The following is a 20,695-nucleotide window of genomic DNA, read 5'->3' on the forward strand; positions in this document are numbered from 1 at the left end:
CACACTCAGAGAAACAGCTCTCATGATTTGTTAACACAGGGGGTATGAAGACACTGACCATGAAACATCAGACCTGCTGAGGAGCAGCTGAACAAACAAACCCATTAAAGGAAATAGCATCCCAAACAGTGTGATAAAAGTTATGGCCAATCAAACATCCATCTCTCTAAAACCACAAGCATGTAGCTGCATACTGTAGGGTTGAAGCAGCTGAGTGAAGGTTTACTCAAGTTGTCTGACAAGTGGTGATTGTGTTTCCTTTAAGTGACATTAATATGTGGACAGACCATAAAGTCACACATTGAATAGACTGTTTTTTATGACCAAACACACAAAGTAATGAGTGAATCAACTGCAGAGCCAAAAGCCCTCTGGAATATTGTGTGCTAGACTAAAGTATAGTATGTGTATTAATGGTGTGTGTGTCTTGTTTGTTTACACTCACCCCTCTTTGTGTTTAAAGTGCTTGAATGCCAGGTTCAGAACTTCATGTACTAAAGTATCTGGCACGGGGTGAAGAGGAATCTGTGACGTGAACATGAAAACATCACATCATATTTGGTACATCAATACTTCCTTCATGCGGTCTCTCTTCCTTTACTACCATTCATTATCCTCCCTGTTGGAGCCAAGGACAACGAAGCCCTGAGATCCGTGAAGGTTTGTTCTAAGAGAGAGTGGTTTGGATCTGGATAGTCTGGGGTCGGTCTAGATGCTGTAGGTTCAGGATGACAGCTCGCTATGCCTTGGTATGCTGGCATTGCAGTGACAGTGCATGCTGTCTACCACACTGAGGAAGGGACTCATCTAACAGACCAGACACAGACCAGGCACAGACCAGACCAGACCCAGGCACAGACAGACAAACAGGCAGAAGTAACGTTAAACAGGACTCACCTGTTTTAAAACTTCAACTGAAACTAAACAGAATATGAAATCTATGGCTAAGTCCCTCCGCTCCAATAGGTAGTCTTTATCCCGATGCTGTTCATCCCTAGAGAGAGAGAGAGAGCGTTATGACAGATTGTGTGAGGTGAGGGGAGGACAGGCGAGAGGGATGAGCAGATTAGGAGGAGTATCGTACCCTTTGGACTTGGTGCTGGAGCGAGGTCTGTACTCATAGGACTCATCCTCAGTGCCACTCTGCCGCCGGTACCAGTCAAACAGTGTGCGCAGCAGGGAGGGCAAACAGTGTTCCGCTACGGAGCTCATAGAGCTTATTAACTGTGAGAAGAACACACACATTACAATAGCTAGTTATTACAGCTTACAGGTAAAACATCATCAGAATGTACATAAAGGTCAAAAACATGAATACAAAGAAATCCTCACCAGAACAATCATCTTAATCACCAATATGACACAGATACTGAGGTTCTATATTTGACGTAAAAGGCTCCACTGTAAGGAGATGAGGAGAAGAGGATGCAGGGAAGGACATCGAGAAAGACGGGGACCGAATCACTGGGTGACATACAATACAGAACAGGATGTATTGATTGGAATTGTAAGTGCAGTGTTTGATGATATGTCGAGCACAGTGAGGTCCTATGCTATTGAGCGGCTAGCTCTAAAGCCGCCATAGCACAGGGCTCTGCAGTGCTATACAGTCAGAACGTGGGCCGACCAACAAACAGGCTCTGTTAGAAACACCTCATCAGCACTTTGATCATCAGAATTGCAACCTCATACTGTGAATGTATTATCTATTAACATCCCCTTTGCAGACTACAAATGGTAGGGGTATATTGCCATAATGCTAGCAATAAATATGTTTCTTCTTCAACTACATGCACCAGAGCAAACAAAAAGTAAATCTATGCATGTCAAGTGTATAGTTTTTACTGTCAGTCAATCTGCAGTGGGGTAAAGTAAGTAGTCTTCTACACAATGAATGGTGTGTGTGTGTGTGTGTGTTGAAGGACAGTGCGGTGTGCTGAGGGTGCTGGATGATGGATGCTGGGAGGGAGAGTTATGCAACTGCTCTCTGTGCCCTCCCAGCACCAGGCGGACAGACTCCAGCACCCAACACTGATTCACTGCTAAGGATGACACAGCGATTCTGCTCCCTCTCCCTGTATGCTCGATCTACCGCACTCAGTCACAATGGAGGCAGCTGGATCTATAGTGCACCATATCCTCATTGGCGTTGTGCTGTGCTGAACAAAGCACTCTGCAGCAGCTCCATTGTTCAGAGTTCCACAGGCATCAGTCAGAGATGAGGGATGGATGGATGGGTCATTGAGTGGGGATTGATTGGGTGAAGCTGGGGAGTTCAACTATTGTATGAATGGGAGGTGGGGGGGTACAATTATGGCTGGAGGTGAGGGAGAGAGTCTATAATAACAATGCATGTGCACACACACACTCGAACTCACCTGATCAAATTGTGCGTCTTCCCCTCTCTGGAGGGATCGGGACAAGAGTTTCTCCTGAGGGAAAGAAAGACAGAAACAGGGCTGTCGGTCAAGTAAGAATTCATTAGAAAAATATAATAGGACCCCTAGATCATTGATATCAGCAGACCAGTGGATGTGGGGCCAGGTGAAACAGGAGAGGAGATAGCTGACCACTGGACAAACACCAACCAGGGAGAGGAAACAAAGGGGTGAGAGAGGCAGAGGAGGTGGCAGCACAAGAGAGGAGCACTCGGGGAGATGAATAGAGATGAATGGAGAGCTGAATGGAGGGAGAGAGTGGTCCAGAGGGAAGGGGTGGCGTTTAATGACATGTTTACTCCCCCTTCCAAACACACACCCTCCCAGCAGCCCCGAGCTAGGGCAAGGGATTATACCTCCCACGGAGTCTTGATGAGTAAAAAAAAAGCTCAGTATTCCAAGAAAATAACATCCTCCCCATTCTGGGAAATCACTGGAATGCATGAGTCTCATTTATCACACCCACACAGGCCTGTGCGCACACACACACACCTCTAAGTTTAAGGAGAAGTCTGTTTACAGACTTAACACAGGCAGTCACTAGAAACATTTGACCTGTAACCTCTTTAGCCTTCAAGCCAAGTAATGCTATGTTGCAACCAGGACCCAGGAACTCAGGACGGGGCTAATGAGCTAATAGTGTTTCATTCCAAATCAACCGCTAGGCTAGCCCCAACAACGAGGCACTTCATGTAGATATGAAAGGTAATAGCACATGGTAATATTAGTCAGAATATTGCTTACACCTAATCAATTATTTCAGTCAATTCAGAGTTAGGGGTTGATTTGGTCTTACTTGCGTCCCCCCTGCCTCTCGGATCACAGCAACTCACCAGCGGTTCAGCCATCACCACCTCAATCTTCTTCTCAGCCAGCACAGCAAACTCAGCAAACAGGCTCTTGATGACAAACTCCCCGGGCTTGAGCTCGGGGTCGATGATGATGCTCGACATGGCGGCGGCGTTGCGCTTCTCCCACGTCAGGGGGGCCACGGAGGGGGCGCGACGTCTACTCAGGCTGTTGACAGGGGCTGAGGCTGCAGGGGGGGAGAGAGAGGGAGAAGACAGAGGTCAGATTAGGGCTGTCCCCGACAATGTTTTTTTTATCTTGGTTGACCAGAAAGTAGTCTGTTCTTTCGACCAATCGATTGGTCAATTTTTTAAACTTATTTATTTTTCCATATATAGACACACCCTATGTTTCAAAATAAAATCAACGATATGTAGGCTGAGCATGTCTGATGCTTTAAGAAATGCGATTAAAAATGAACACACAAATTACTAAAGAGGGAGCCAGAGATCAATATAGCCTAACCGGAAGAAACAAACCTGTTCCCGACCTTCCTGCTGCTGCTGGCCTTCACATTTTTTGCTGTTATGCTCCTGATGTTAACCGGTAATAGGTTACACCAGAGGTCGACAACCTTTTCCATTTGGAGTGCCAAGTTATTCAACCATTTCTACTGATCGGAGTGTCAGTTAAGATTTTCAGATGCACATTTTTCTGGAACAGTTTCATTTAATTTATAATAAAGTCTTCATATGATCAGGGTGATTCTCTGATCCACCTCTATGCAGACAACACCATTCTGTATACATCTGGCCCTTCCTTGGACACTGTGTTAGCGAACCTCCAAACAAGCTTCAACACACCTTCCGTGGCCTCCAACTGCTCTTAAACGCTAGCAAAAACCAAATGCATGCTTTTCAACAGTTCGCTGCCCGCACCTGCCCGCCCGACTAGCATCACTACTCTGGACGGTTCTGGCCTAGAATACGTGGACAACTACAAATACCTAGGTGTCTGGCTAGACTGTAAACTCTCCTTCCAGAATCATATTAAACATCTCCAATACAAAATCAAATCTAGAATCGGCTTCCTATTTCGCAACAAAGCCTCCTTCATTCACGCCGCCAAACATACCCTCGTAAAACTGACTATCCTACCGATCCTCGATGATGTCATTTACAAAATGGCTTCCAATACTCTACCCAGCAAACTGGATGCAGCCTATCAGTGTCATCCGTTTTGTCACCAAAGCCCCTTACATCACCCACGAATGCAACCTGTATGCTCTAGTAGGCTGGTCCTCACTACATAATCATTGCCAGACCCACTGGCTCCAGGTCATCTAAAAGTCTATGCTATGGAAAGCTCTGCCTTAACTCACATCACTGGTCACGATAACAACACCGACCGGTAGCACACGTTCCAGCAGGTATATCTCACTGGTCATCCCCAAAGCCAACACCTCCTTGAGTCGCCTTTCCTTCCAGTTCTCTGCTGCCAATGGATTGAACGAGTTGCAGAAATCGCTGAAGCTGGAGATTTATATTTCCCTCACTAACTTTAAACATCAGCTATCTGAGCAGCTAACCGATCGCTGCAGCTGTAAATAGCCCATCTATAATTAGCCCACCCAATCTACTTTCCTCATCCCCATATTGTTTTTATTTACTTTTCTGCTCTTTTGCACACTACTATGGCCTATTTATTGCCTTACCTCCTCACGCCATTTGCACACACTGTATATAGACTTCCTTTTTTTTCTATTGTGTTAGACTGTACACTTGTTTATTCCATGTGTAACTCCATGTGTTGTTTGTGTCACACTGCTTTGCTTTATCTTGGCCAGGTCGCAGTTGTTGAGAACAAGTTCTCATTTACTAGCCTACCTAGTTAAAAAAATCTCAAAATCAATGTCTAAATGAAATTTAAAAGCAACTTTCATTGCAATTGCCAATATGTAAAAATATCCTACATAAAGCCAACAATTAAAAACATTGCAGCCTGCAAGTAGGAAATATCTTGATGACAATAAATATCCTGTCAATCACATTGGCTATGCATGGCCTGTCTGCAAGGAACTTGAAAGATTGTATCAACTATTGTATTAACTTGGTCCAGCCTGAAGCTCCTCTGAGCAAACCTGCAACATTGAATAACATATTCTGGGTACTCAAGAGTTTCCCCTCACCATTGAGCTGCAGACAGACAGACAGCTGTATGCTGTTTTGCACAAGGGATAAGAAGTAAATCAGGCAGGCCTATTTTATGACGTTTCCACCGGATCAGAGCATGACATTTCTCCCCCTTTCATGCTGAGTGGAAAATTGAAAGGGAGAGAGCTGGAAAGGTTTTTCAAATTGACAATAGTTTCTCAATGTAGCATCTCAGTGGATGCGAAAACAGACTTTGTTTACTTCAAGTTTGAGGCGAAGAAAACATTTGAGAAGCTCTACAGTGATGGTGAGTTAAGACAATCAGGCCTAGCCAGTCTCCAGACCTAAACACAATAGAAAATCTTTGGAGGGAGCTGAAAGTCCGTGTTGCCCAGCGACAGCCCCGAAACCTGAAGGATCTGGAGAAGGTCTGTATGGAGGAGTGGGCCAAAATCCATGCTGCAGTGTGTGCAAACCTGGTCAAGAACTACAGGAAATGTATGATCTCTGTAATTGCAAACAAAGTTTTCTGTACCAAATATTAAGTTATGCTTTTCTGATGTATCAAATACTTATGTCATGCAATAAAATGCTAATTAATTACTTAAAAATCATACAATGTGATTTTCTGGATTTTTGTTTTAGATTCCGTCTCTCACAGTTGAAGTGTACCTATGATAAAAAAATGACAGACCTCTACATGCTTTGTAAGTAGGAAAACCTCCAAAATCAGCAGTGTATCAAATACTTGTTCTCCCCACTGTATGTGTAATCAAGATTGACAGGAGCGCTTTTACCGTAACCAAACAAGCCTTTTAGATTATAATGATGGGAATAAATGGTAAATGTACTACTGGTGTGCCATCCACGCGGCCTCGGCAATGGACTAGTCCAATTAGACAGATGTGAATCAGACATGTGTCTTGTGTGCCATCATTTCTTTTTACATATATTTGCCACTGCTCGACTAAAATATAAATCTTGGCCGACCAAGAACCTATCGACTGAACAACCGACCTGTCAACTAAATGTGGTCAGCCCTAGCTAGGTCAGTTACACTTTGGCTATTCGAACAGTTATAACGGAGACCGTCACAGCCCTAGTCAGAGACCAACCCTCACATGACACGAGGTCAGGGGTCAGCTATAATCCAAGCAGATAGAAAATCAATCTCAGAGAGGAGCTATGCTAGTATGTCAGTTGGTGCATAGTGAAAAAAATTAACATATGCCTAGCCTTTAGCCTCGTCGTAGCTCGATTTCATTAGCAATCGCAAAACTAACTGCAAGCCATGAGGGCATCTTGAAAATTCTGAGTTGGATAAAAGTGATGTAGCATAGGCCTCACTGGACTACACCCCTAAAACCTACTGAACAGACTAAGAGCAATAATATAATCTCAGACACACACAGTTATGTAAAGATGAATATTAAGGTCAGGTGATCACACCACAGCAGAATGAGGAAGTGATATACAGTTCAAACTAGAGGTTGACCGATTCAATCGGAATGGCTGATTAATTAGGGCCGATTTCAAGTTTTCATAATCGAAAATCGGTATTTTTGGACACCGATTTGGCCGATTTAAAAAAAAAAAAGGCACCTTTTTTTGACTAGGCAAGTCAGTTAAGAACACATTCTTATTTTCAATGACGGCCTAGGAACGGTGGGTTAACTGCCTTGTTCAGGGGCAGAATGACAGATTTTTACCTTGTCACCTCCGGGATTCAATCTTGCAACCTTACAGTTAACTAGTCCAACGCTCTAACCACCTGCCTCTCATTGCACTCCACGGGGAGCCTGCCTGTTACGAGAGTGCAGTAGAAGCCAAGGTAAGTTGCTAGCTAGCATTAAACTTATCTTATAAAAAACAATCAATCATAATCACTAGTTAACTACACATGGTTAATGATATTACTAGTTTATCTAGCGTGTCCTGTGTTGCATATAATCGATGCAACGCTGGGGGATGATTTAACAAAAGCGCATTTGTGAAAAAAGCACAATCGTTGGACGACTGTACCTAACCATAAACACCAATGCCTTTCTTAAAATCAATACACAGAAGTATATATTTTTAAACCTGCATATTTAGCTAAAAGAAATCCAGGTTAGCAGGCAATATTAACTAGGTGAAATTGTGTCACTTCTCTTGCTTTCATTGCGTGCAGAGTCAGGGTATATGTAACAGTTTGGGCAGCCTGGCTCATTGTTAACTAAGTTGCCAGAATTTTACGTAATTATGACATAACATTGAAGGTTGTGCAATGGTACAGGAATATTTAGACTGATGGATGCCACCCGTTAGATGAAATACGGAACGGTTCCGTATTTCACTGAAATAAACGTTTTGTTTTCAAAATGATAGTTTCCAGATTTGACCATATTAATGACCAAAGGCTCGTATTTCTGTGTGGTATTATGCTATAATTAAGTCTATGATTTGATAGAGCAGTCTGACTGAGCGATGGTAGGCAGCAGCAGGCTCGTAAGCATTCTTTCAAACAGTACATTTGTGCGTTTTGCCAGCAGCTCTTCGCAATGCTTCAAGCATTGCGCTGTTTTGACTTCAAGCCTATCAACTCCCGAGATTAGGCTGGTGTAACCGATGTGAAATGGCTAGGTAGTTAGCGGGGTGCGCACTAATAGCGTTTCAACAGTCACTCGCTCTGAGACTGTGTGTGTGGTTGTTCCCCTTGCTCTGCATGGGTAACGCTGCTTTGAGGGTGGCTGTTGTCATTGTGTTCCTGGTTCGAGCCCAGGTAGGAGCGAGGAGAGGGACGGAAGCTATACTGTTACACTGGCAATACTAAAGTGCCTATAAGAACATCCAATAGTCAAAGGTATATGAAATACAAAATGGTAGAGAGAGAAATAGTCCTATAAATACTATATTAACTACAACCTAAAACCTCTTACCTTGGAATATTGAAGTCTCAAATGAAAGTTGGTGGTTCCTTTTAACATGTTCTCATGTTCTGAGCAAGGAACTTAAACGTTAGCTTTCTTACATGGCACATATTGCACTTTTAAGTTTCTTCTGCAACACTTTGTTTTTGTATTATTTAAACCAAATTGAACATGTTTTATTTATTATTTGAGGCTAAATTGATTTTTATTGATGTATTATATTAAGTTAAAATAAGTGTTCATTCAGTATTGTTGTAATTGTCATTATTAGAAATACATTTTTGTTATTTCATTTATATCGTCCGATTAATCGGCATCGGCTTTTAAATCGGTATCGGCGCTGAAATATCAAAATCGGTCGACCTCTAGTTAAAACGCACTCGGCTGGATGCACAAAAGTGAATCTGTGCACAGGAGCTCTCAATATTTACACAAGCTTCCTGTAACACATACCTAAAGGGGTCAGCATAGGAACTCACCTCAAGAGAGAGGAGTGTGTGCATGTGGGAGCTTGTGGGATGGTTGGTACACGCACGTTTAAATAGTGAATATAGCCATGGTGTCCATTCGTTAAGCCTTCATTTGATCTGTGTTGTTGGTTTCCCTAGAAACAGGTGAAAACAAACAACCACATAATTCAAAACAGAATCCTCTCCTATGTCCATCAATAAAACATGGAGCTACACTGAACATTCATTCACTGACATACCAGGACAGCTTGTGCCAACACAGACAACCTTTAACACACAAACTGGTAGAATACACACAGGATGGTGGGAAAACAGCTTCCCATTCTGAAGTTTATAAACAGACCGACGGCCTGTTTGCTGCTGGACTAGGACACAGTCTGCTCGGTCAGGAAAGAGGGGACACTGGGACGGACAGCTACTCGTCAGCTACCCACCACCTTCCTCCTCCCAGGAAACATATTACTGTTTCTTCCTGTTACCATGGGAACACTAATGTGTTCCCAAAACTTCAAACAATAGCAAGGAGTAAAATGGCACACAGTAAAAATGTAGGAGTTTTGTCAGAAGAGGAGGAAATATGTTAACACCCAGTTAACACCCAGCAACGCACCCATTTAAACCCTACTGAACAAACAGAGACACACACAGTTTAGGCTTAACTCAGATGGTTGCGTAATAGGCCCGAACTAAAGTGTTGGCGTTTCAGAGTTGGGTGGTATTTGCCTATACAGTAGTATTGGGGAGCATTACACCCCTTTCTATTTTAATTAGCAGCCACACAAGTTAGTCCACTGGTACAGTAACAGCCACAAAGAGCTAGAGGTGGCACCCTTATTAGCAGAACAAACATAATTGGACATTTGTAATGGTTCAGCAAGCGCAGCGGCACCGCAGCCAACACAGACACAGTGCTTTATGTAAAAGGACTCAGAGTCAGGGACAGCACGGTGAATGGGGGTATAATTTTGGGGCGCATCAGTTGAGCGTATTTAAAAATGTTGTTCTGCAGCACAGAGAGCCTTTCAAACATTCCCTCTTTGTTTACCGTGTTCCACCAACATCCCCTTCCTCCCCTGATGATGTCACATAGCCAACTCCCTACAGCCAATGACTGTCCTGTGGCCTCAGACTCCCTCACTCGCTCTTCCTCCTTCTCTACCCCCTTCACTCGAATTCTCTCCCTCCCCTTCTCGCTCTCCCTCTCGCCTTGGGCCAGCTGGGCTGCTGACTGCCTGGCATACAGAAATTAGAAACATTGTTTGTGCATTTCCACTCAACAACAGGGTGAAGAAAAACATACAAGGCATCCTTTCCCTGGCCAGGTCTCTGCCCATCTTCCCCCTCTCTCAATGGGGAGTCATTTGTGACGTGCAACATCTCTACCTTCTAGGGATGGGCATGGTAATTAGAACATCCAAACGGGCATTAGTATTAGAATACTTGCAAGAGTATTCATTTGAGGAAACATAGGCCTATTTTAACAATGAACAGGCTTTGTCTCAAATACAATTATCTGACATTGCTACACACAAGCATACCATGACATTTAAAATTATTAATTTAATATAACAACAAAGTTCTGAATGTAGTTATGACGTGTGCCCCATAAAAATCACACCCCCTATAGCCTCCACAGGTTCCACGCCTGGAGCTTGTTGTTGACACTCCAGTCAGAGTCTCCATGTGGAGCTTGTTGTTGACACTACAGTCAGAGTCTCCATGTGGAGCTTGTTGTTGACACTACAGTCGGGGGGCTCCATGTACAGTCAGGAGCTTACAGTCGGGGGCTCCATGTGGAGCTTGTTGTTGACACTCCAGTCAGAGTCTCCATGTGGAGCTTGTTGTTGACACTACAGTCAGAGTCTCCATGTGGAGCTTGTTGTTGACACTACAGTCGGGGGGCTCCATGTGGAGCAAGGTGAAGTGGGAGATGTCTAATCAAAGCAAAATGTAATTCAAATGACGGAATTAAGTTAGCTAAATGAGAAGTAGGCTACAGCAAGCAACCAACAGGTAGGCTGTTTAATATGAATGGATGTTGTAGGCAAGGACGGCTAGCGCATAAAAAAATAGCCTCAACTAGCCTAGCTGACAAGCTAACATCTGGCTAGCTGACAAGCTAACATCTGGCTAGCTGACAAGCTAACATCTGGCTAGCTGACAAGCTAACATCTGGCTAGCTTCATTACATCGATTTGATGCAGTCAAGACAGGCACTGCCAGGTGGGATGATAGATAACCTATGGCATTTACAACTTTGTCTTACTAGCGCGAGTCAGTGCCTACTTTTTCCCTCTCTCTCCCCTTTTGCACACACCAGCCCCTGCCCATCGCTTGCCCTGCTGCAGAGCGCACCGTATCTCCCGAGACGCACAGGATAAACAAAGTTAAAAACAATCCCGACCATCCCCCAAAATGTAGGATATTATTTGATTTAAGGAATTTCCCCAACTAACCCCATTGCAAACACCAGAGCTGCTTCCACTTACTGCCTGGCCTGTCACTATACCTACTTAATACTGTACTGAATCCCTCAACACCCCATTCAAATTTGAATGCAAACATGACCTTGTGATGGCAAGTAAACAACTACTCCCTGCCCAGATTGCCTTGTTATCTTGCTAAGAGGAGGACGTTCTAAAGAGAAACGACTCCGTGGTATGTATCTGCAAGATTAATAAATGTGATGCACCTGCACAGGCACTAACCTTTTACCGAGATCGATCTCTACCTTCTAGCAACACACAAAATCTATGCTTTCATTCATTTGTTAAATTATCAAGCCACAAAAATATTTTCTGTCTCAATAGCAGATAAATTAATGGGCTAAAGATTCTGTAGGTACCTACTGAAAGCCCTCCAGCGAGATTCTAGTAACTACGGTTCTGTGAGTGGAGATGAACCAGACCACATGTACTCCAATGCCGAGCGTGCCAAAGGTCCAGAACTCCCGCTGCGACAGAGAGAAGAGCTCATGCCTGCAATTAAAACAGAGCACCCAGTGGGATTACACAACTATTAGAGTCTGTGACTCCACCTCGTCACAGTAAAAATAGAGCCCTCCCTAAGGCCTCTCACTTCCGCTCTCAGGACAACCAGGAACAATGGAATGTGTTTGACTGCATGAGAGCTAAATGTTTACACTCACAGTACTTTTCTAACAATGTGTCTGAACATGTGCAGATTCCAATCTGTGCCTACTGCCCTCATTCAGTTCCAAATAGATACAACACTGCAGTAAATCACTCTTATCACACAAGCAAAGTAACATTACTAAAAAGCATTCAGTGTTTAAAAGGGACGTGAATAATCCTGGCAGGTGTAACAAGTAGACTGATGGCAGGGTTATCTGTACTGAGGCCAGTGCCTAGCAGGGTGATCACAGAGCCAGCTTCTTATAATGAGTGTTTTGGCTGAACACTTGTGACTGTAGAGGAGCTGAGGAGGACAGAGTACACAGGGGGCTGGAACAGTCTGGAACGTCAAATATAGCGGAAAAAGAAAGAAAGAAAAAGGAAAAGAGCGCAGGAGATAAAAGTTTTGGCAGAGTAGCATAGTGACAGTTGCTGAAACTAGGCCTTACTCCTCATTGTTCTTACTGAGGTCCAATGACGAAGAGTTGGCAGCCAACACAGAGAGGGGGAACAGAGGGGAGAGGGCATTCATTAGAGAAAGAGAGGCAAAGGGGAAAAAACTGTTTACCCAACGGTCAGCTTGCTTTTCTACTGATCATTTTACAAGGAGTCAGCAGCTAGCTACTGAGGCAGACTGAATTACCGACCGTTAGAGGTGCCCTGTTTAGTTTACAATTAGGGTGCTAGTAGCAGTGTGGCAAACGAAAATAAAGCACCACTAACTTTGCTTGAACATAACACACAACATAAATTAATCGATCAGAAATCGGTTACTAAAATTATAAATTCACTGGACCACAGATCCTGATGAAGTATTAAGATAAATATGAGACTAAGGCAGAATAGGTTTAGTCATTTTCTGTTCCAGAAAACTGACTATTTCCAATGTGTTTATTTCTTGATAATCAAAATAACAGATGTATTGAGGCAAACACACCGCTTCAGTAATGGCTCTCACTGTAACCTTCCAGTAGTCTGGATGATGAGTAAGGTCAATAGGATGGAGTACAGGCACACTGATGTGATCGGTGCTTAATAAATGGGAGTTAATGAGAAGACCGATCAATGAAGAAACATTAGCCATCCCATGGGATGACAGAGAGCGACCAATATATTTTATTAGTAATAAAATAGTAATCACACCAGTGGGGAGAGGGGCATTCCTCTTACCAAACCACATGACATTTGTTTAGGAACAAAACAAGTTTTCAGAACAAGGTTAAGGGTAGAGAAAGCTTGTTGGACACTAAGAAAGCTTTGTTGTAGCGCATCTAACACAAAATCCAGGGAGGGGCCAGCTGAGTATAAGACTATCATTTGCATATAAATGGATGAGAGAGCTTCCTACTGCCTGAGCTATGTTGTTGAAGAAAATTGAGATAAGCATGGAGCCTAGGATTGAGCCTTGGGGTACTCCCTTGGTGACAGATAGTGGCTGAGACAGCAGATTTTCTGACTTTATACACTGCACTCAGAGAGGTAGTTAGTAAACCAGCCCAAAGACCCCTCAGAGACACCGATACATCCCACGAGAAAGGAATGGTCTACCGTATCAAAAGCTTTGGCCAAGTAAATAAAATATCAGCACAATATTGCTTAGAATCAAGGGCAATGGCGATATCATTGAGGACCTTTTAGGTTGCTGTGACACATCCATAACCGGAGTGGAAACCAGAGATACCGACAGAGAGCTACCAAGATACCGACAGAGAGCTACCAAGATACCGACAGAGAGCTACCAAGATACCGACAGAGAGCTACCAAGATACCGACAGAGAGCTACCAAGATACCGACAGAGAGCTACCAAGATACCGACAGAGAGCTACCAAGATACCGACAGAGAGCTACCAAGATACCGACAGAGAGCTACCAAGATACAGACAGAGCGAGAGCCAGAGTAGGGTTTGGCGGTATCCAGATTTTCATACCGTCTCTGTACCATACAGGGGTATACAGTACTACCGGAAGTGCACACAAGAGGTTAAATGTCTCAACGGATCCAAAAAGTTGGACCCATTCCCAAAGTGGACCTGAGGCTTTCCCACCCGGATCCGATACGCATAAATTATTTATTCAAATATAGAGAACTCATCTGAACAGAGCCAATGACAACCAACACTGTTCCATATAGACCTGGTCAGCTCCAGACCCGGTACTATACGAGTGAGGAAAGCAGCAGAAAAGGCATTTGAGCTACTTTAATAACAGGAACTGATAAAGCAGAGAAAGAGGTGCTGCTCCAGCAGGCGGGGGAGGGGCCGTACTTGTGAGCAAGTAACATTGTTTTTTCACCTTTATTTAACCAGGTAGGCTAGTTGAGAACAAGTTCTCATTTACAACTGCGACCTGGCCAAGATAAAGCATAGCAGTGTGAACAGACAACAACAAAGTTACACATGGTGTATACAATAAACAAGTCAATAACACAGTAGAAAGATTTTTTTTTTAAATAAATAAATAAAGAGTATATACATTGTGTGCAAAAGGCATGAGGAGGTAGGCGAATAATTACAATTTTGCAGATTAACACCGGCGTGATAAATGATCAGATGGTCATGTGCAGATAGATACTGGTGTGCAAAAGAGCAGAAAAGTAAATAAATATAAACAGTATGGGGATGAGGTAGGTAAATTGGGTGGGCTATTTACCGATGGACTATGTACAGCTGCAGCGATCGGTTAGCTGCTCAGATAGCAGATGTTTGAAGTTGGTGAGGGAGATAAAAGTCTCCAGCTTCAGCGATTTTTGCAATTCGTTCCAGTCACAGGCAGCAGAGAACTGGAAGGAAAGGCGGCCAAATGAGGTGTTGGCTTTAGGGATGATCAGTGAGATACACATGCTGGAGCGCATGCTACGGGTGGGTGTTGCCATCGTGACCAGTGAACTAACATAAGGCGGAGCTTTACCTAGAAAACAAGTGTGCAATAAAAATCAAAAACCAAAGAACAGAATTCTTTTCACAATGTCAAGGTGTGAGACAAGGCTGCAGTTTGAGTCCAAATCTTTTCAACATTTATATCAATGGATTAGCAGAAATACACTAACTAATGCATATAGGGCAGAATTGGGCCGTTTTCCAGTAATAATGAAAATACAGAAAAGAGAATAAAAATTTTGGCTACATCTGAATTCAAGTCCAAATTCAAGTCTGGAATTTAAAGCACTTCAAACCCAAGAGCTGAGTCCAGAAACGAGCCCTCTCAGTCAGCTGGTGTTGGATCTAACCAACCAAGCCGACACCAGCACTGCTTCAAAAGAAAGAATTCAAATAAACAAAATCATGAACCAATCAAAGGACTCATATATACAACATTGGAAAAACAAAACAAAATCCCAAAGCCTACTAAATTGCTATCTGACCCTAAACAGAGAATATGAATTGGCTGATTATCTCTACTCTGTCAGAGATACGAAGCAGAGGCCGATCCTTACCAAGTACAGGCTGAGTGACCACCGATTGGCAATAGAAACTGGCAGACATAAGACATGGCTACCAAAAGAGGAGCGTGTATGTGGTCACTGCACGACAGGGGAGGGAAAGACAGATTGTCACGTTCTGTCCATCGTTCGTATGCGTTTTCCTTGTTTTAGTGTTGGTCAGGACGTGAGCTGGGTGGGCATTCTATGTTGTGTGTCTGGTTTGTCTATTTCTATGTTTGGCCTGATATGGTTCTCAATCAGAGGCAGGTGTTAGTCATTGTCTCTGATTGGGAACCATATTTAGGTAGCCTGTTTTGTGTTGGGTTTTGTGGGTGATTGTTCCTGTCTCTGTGTTTGCACCAGATAGGACTGTTTAGGTTTTCACTTTTCTTGTTTTGTTTAGTCTGTTCATGTATAGTCGTCTTTATTAAAAACATGAATAACCACCACGCTGCGTTTTGGTCCGCCTCTCTTTCACCAGAAGAAAACCCTTACAGAATCACCCACCAACCAAGGACCAAGCGGCGTGGTAAACAGAGGCAGCAACAACAGCAGCAGGAGAAGCGACAGGTGCAGCAGGAGCAACAGCAGCAGCAGCAAAGGCAGCAGCAGGAGAAGCAACAGAGGCAGCAGCAGCAGTGGGAGAGGCTGCACTATTTGGATAAATGGACTTGGGAGGAGATCCTTGACGGAAAAGGACCCTGGGCGGAGCCATGGATTGGAGCTGTCGGCGAAGCAGAGTGCTGAGTCTGAGAGTGTGGAGGATGTATTGGACAGAGTAGAAAGAAAGCTGTTGGTTTGGCATAGTATGCACGGCATACCAGTGCCAGCACCACGCATCAGGCCTACAGTGCGTCCCGCCTGTCCAGCGCTGCCGGAGCCTTCCTCCACTCCAGCGCAGCCAGAGTCTCCCGCCTGTCCGGCACTGTCAGAGCTACCGCCCCTCATGCCAGAGGCGCCAGAGCCCCTCATTCCAGAGGCACCAGTGCTCCTCAGTCCAGCGCTGCCAGAGACTTTTCTCCAGTCTGCCCAGCGCCGCCAGTCTGCCCAGCGCCGCCAGCCTGTCCAGCGCCGCCAGCCTGCCCAGCGCCGTCTGAGCTACCCGTCTGCCCAGCACCGCCTGAGCTACCCGTCTGCCCAGCACCGCCTGAGCTACCCGTCTGCCCAGCACCGCCAGTGCCGCCAGTCTGCCCAGCACCGTCAGTGCCACCCGTCTGCCCAGCACCGCCAGTGCCACCAGTCTGCCCAGCGCCGCCAGTCTGCCCAGCGCCACCACGCCAGCCTGCCCAGCGCGCCACCAGCGCCGCCAGCCTGCCCAGCGCCGCCAGCCTGCCCAGCGCCGTCTGAGCTACCCGTCTGCCCAGCGCCGTCTGAGCTACCCGTCTGCCCAGCACCGCCAGTGCCACCAGTCTGCCCAGTGCCGCCAGTCTGTCCAGTGCCGCCAGCCTGCCCAGCGCCGTCTGAGCTACCCGTCTGCCCAGCACCGCCAGAGCTACCCATCTGCCCAGCACCGCCAGTGCCGCCAGTCTGCCCAGCGCCGCCAGTCTGCCCAGCGCCACCAGTGCCACCAGTCTGCCCAGCGCCGCCCAGTGCCGCCAGCCTGCCCAGCGCCTGAGCTACCCGTCTGCCCAGCACCGCCAGAGCTACCCATCTGCCCAGCGCCGCCAGTGCCGCCAGTCTGCCCAGCGCCGCCAGTCTGCCCAGCGCCACCAGTGCCGCCAGTCTGCCCAGCGCCGCCCGTGCCGCCAGCCTGCCCAGCGCCGCCAGCCTGCCCAGCGCCGCCAGCCTGCCCAGCGCCGTCTGAGCTACCCGTCTGCCCAGCGCCGTCTGAGCTACCCGTCTGCCCAGCGCCGCCAGTCTGCCCAGCGCAGTCTGAGCTACCAGTCTGCCCAGCGCCGCCAGTCTGCCCAGTACCGCCAGTGCCGCCAGTCTGCCCAGCGCCGCCAGTCAGCCAGGATCCGCCAGTCAGCCAGGATCCGCCAGTCAGCCAGGATCCGCCAGTCAGCCAGGGATCCGCCAGTCAGCCAGGATCCGCCAGTCAGCCAGGATCCGCCAGTCAGCCAGGATCAGCCAGTCAGCCAGGATCAGTTAGATCCGCCATTCAGCCAGGATCCGCCAGTCTGCCAGGATCTACCAGTCAGCCAGGATCCGCCAGTGTGCCAGGATCCGCCAGGATCCGCCCTAACTGCCAGTCAGCCAGGATCCACCAGAACTGCCAGTCGGCCAGGATCTGCCAGTCGCCAGGCTCTGCCAGTCGGCCAGGGCTCTGCCAGTCGGCCAGGATCAGTTAGATCCGCCATTCAGCCAGGATCCGCCAGTCAGCCAGGATCCGCCAGTGTGCCAGGATCCGCCAGAACTGCCAGTCAGCCTGGATCCGCCAGTCTGCCAGGATCCACCAGAACTGCCAGTCGGCCAGGATCCGCCAGGATCCGCCAGTCTGCCAGGATCCACCAGAACTGCCAGTCGGCCAGGATCCGCCAGGATCCGCCAGTCGGCCAGGATCTGCCAGTCGGCCAGGATCAGTTAGATCCGCCATTCAGCCAGGATCCGCCAGTCTGCCAGGATCCACCAGTCAGCCAGGATCCGCCAGAAGTGCCAGTCAGCCAGGATCTGCCAGTCAGCCAGGATCTGCCAGTCAGCCAGGATCTGCCAGTCAGCCAGGATCTGGTAGATCCATCAACCTGCCCGAGCTTCCCCTCGGTCCCGAGCTTCCCCTCGGTCCCACCTTGGGGGCTTCTGTCCCTCGGTTCGTATGTGTTTTCCCCTTGGTTTAGCTTCCCCTCGGTCAGGAGCTTCCCCTCGGTCCCGGGCATTCCCCTCGGTCCCTGATAGCTTCCCCTCGGTCAGAGGCTTCCCCTTGTCCTGATTGGGAAGCTTCCCCTCGGTCCCAGCCTGTTTTGTGTTGAGCTTCCCCTCGGTGATTGTTCCCTCTGTGTCCAGATAGACTGTCCCCTCGGTCCTTTTCGTTTTGCTTCCCCTGTTCATGTATAGCTTTCCCCTCGAATAACAACCCGAGCGTTTTTCCCCCTCGGTCCCGAAGAAAACCCTTACCCCTCGGTCCTTTACTTTGAGAAATATTCCCCTCAAGAGATTCATTATTCCGAGCTACCTCCCCCATAGGTTTAGGTTGTGCGTTCGGAGTCCGCACCTTGGGGGTTCTGTCCATCTTTCGTATGTGTTTTCCTTGTTTTAGTGTTGGTCAGGACGTGAGCTGGGTGGGCATTCTATGTTTGGCCTGATATGGTTCTCAATCAGAGGCAGGTGTTAGTCATTGTCTCTGATTGGGAACCATATTTATGATAGCCTGTTTTGTGTTGGGTTTGTGGGTGATTGTTCCTGTCTCTGTGTTTGCACCAGATAGGACTGTTTAGGTTTTCACTTTTCTTGTTTTGTTTAGTCTGTTCATGTATAGTCGTCTTTATTAAAAACATGAATAACCACCACGCTGCGTTTTGGTCCGCCTCTCTTTCACCAGAAGAAAACCCTTACACAGATGCACTCTCTCCTTTACTTTGAGAAATATTCCTCACCAAGAGATTCATTATTCACAGAAATACATTTATTCCAAATTTGAACTTATTAAACCCAGAGGAAAAACTAAAAATACTCATGGGCGAAGGAGCAATGGCTCCTCTTGCAGCCAAATATGTATTTGTCTGCCATAGCCTGAGGGACACTGAATAATAACATCTGTATAGTAAGCAGTAACATACTTGTTATTACTATTATTATTGTTGTTTATGATTCCAAATAGTAGTGGAATGGGTGGTAATGGTAGCAGTTTAGTAATGGTGGTGGTAGTAGTAGTGGTAATGATAGCAGTTTAGTGATGGTGGTGGTAGTAGTGGTATGGGTGGTAATGGTAATGATAGCAGTTTAGTGATGGTGGTGGTAGTGGTATGGGTGGTAATGGTAATGAGTTTAGCAGTTTGGTAATGGTAGCAGTTTAGTGATGGTGGTAGTAGTATGGGTGGTAATGGTAGCAGTTTAGTGATGGTGGTAGTAGTATGGGTGGTAATGATAAGCAGTTTAGTGATGGTGGTAGTAGTATGGGTGGTAATGATAGCAGTTTAGTGATGGTGGTAGTGGTATGGGTGGTAATGGTAATGATAGCAGTTTAGTGATGGTGGTATGGGTGGTAATGGTAATGATAGCAGTTTAGTGATGGTGGTAGTAGTAGTGGTAATGGTAGCAGTTTAGTGATGGTGGTGGTAGTAGTAGTGGTATGGGTGGTAATGGTAGCAGTTTAGTGATGGTGGTAGTAGTAGTGGTATGGGTGGTAATGGTAGCAGTTTAGTGATGGTGGTAGTAGTATGGGTGGTAAAGGTAATGATAGCAGTTTAGTGATGGTGGTAGTAGTATGGGTGGTAATGATAGCAGTTTAGTGATGGTGGTAGTAGTATGGGTGGTAATGATAGCAGTTTAGTGATGGTGGTAGTAGTATGGGTGGTAATGATAGCAGTTTAGTGATGGTGGTAGTGGTATGGGTGGTAATGGTAATGATAGCAGTTTAGTGATGGTGGTATGGGTGGTAATGGTAATGATAGCAGTTTAGTGATGGTGGTAGTAGTAGTGGTATGGGTGGTAATGGTAATGATAGCAGTTTAGTGATGGTGGTAGTAGTAGTGGTATGAGTGGTAATAGTAGCAGTTTAGTGATGGTGGTGGTAGTGGTATGGGTGGTAATGGTAATGATAGCAGTTTAGTGATGGTGGTAGTAGTATGGGTGGTAATGGTAATGATAGCAGTTTAGTGATGGTGGTGGTAGTAGTAGTGGTATGGGTGGTAATGATAGCAGTTTAGTGGTGGTGATAGTAGTGGTAATGATGATAGTAGTTGTAGTACTGATGTAATGGTGAAGATGACTGTTATTTAGTTATAATTTCATTTTCATAGTTATATTTTCATATTTATTACATTACATTCTACAATTGACTGTTACCATTTTATTGTTATTCTTTTTTTAATTATTATTTGTTATGGTTTATACATTGTTGCTTTGGCAATATTGACAATGTTTTTCATGCCAATAAAGCATGAAATTGAATTTGAGAGAGAAAAAGACAGAGGAGAGGGGCGAAAGACACAGCCGGTAAAGAGGATTAGGGGCGAAAGAGAGCGCCGGTAAAGAGGAGAGGGGCGAAAGAGAGTGCCGGTAAAGAGGAGAGGGGGCGAAAGAGAGCGCCGGTAAAGAGGAGAGGGGGCGGAGCGCGGTAAAGAGGAAGGGGGAGAAAGAGAGCGCGGTAAAGAGGAGAGGGGCGAAAGAGAGCGCCGGTAAAGAGGAGAGAAAGGGGCGTAAAAAAGAGAAAGAGCGCCGGTAAAGAGGAGAGAAAAGGGCGTAAAAGGAGAGGGGGCGAAAGAGAGCGCGGTAAAGAGGAGAG

General features: G+C 46.0%; 1 protein-coding gene across 20 annotated transcripts in view; it reads right to left on the reverse strand.

Moving 5' to 3' along the window:
• The window catches only part of fryl (furry homolog, like), a 108,696-nt gene that overhangs the window by 47,699 nt on the left and 40,302 nt on the right, over nucleotides 1–20,695 (reverse strand). For 16 of the 20 annotated variants that reach the window (XM_024421859.2, XM_024421857.2, XM_024421860.2 and 13 more), the window contains 5 exons: nucleotides 3,272–3,474; nucleotides 2,379–2,432; nucleotides 1,085–1,224; nucleotides 898–994; nucleotides 446–525 (listed from right to left, as the gene is read on the reverse strand). In XM_024421859.2, the coding sequence (XP_024277627.1) occupies nucleotides 446–525; nucleotides 898–994; nucleotides 1,085–1,224; nucleotides 2,379–2,432; nucleotides 3,272–3,391 (491 nt within the window). In that variant the 5' untranslated portion in view covers nucleotides 3,392–3,474. Of the gene's footprint in view, nucleotides 1–445; nucleotides 526–897; nucleotides 995–1,084; nucleotides 1,225–2,378; nucleotides 2,433–3,271; nucleotides 3,475–8,768; nucleotides 8,894–11,604; nucleotides 11,738–20,695 lie in introns of all 20 variants that reach the window. The other 4 variants (XM_042322245.1, XM_024421858.2, XM_042322248.1 and 1 more) reach the window with 4 other exon arrangements.

Source organism: Oncorhynchus tshawytscha, linkage group LG05, assembly GCF_018296145.1.
Source record: "Oncorhynchus tshawytscha isolate Ot180627B linkage group LG05, Otsh_v2.0, whole genome shotgun sequence".
In the NCBI taxonomy this organism is placed as follows: Eukaryota; Metazoa; Chordata; class Actinopteri; order Salmoniformes; family Salmonidae; genus Oncorhynchus; species Oncorhynchus tshawytscha.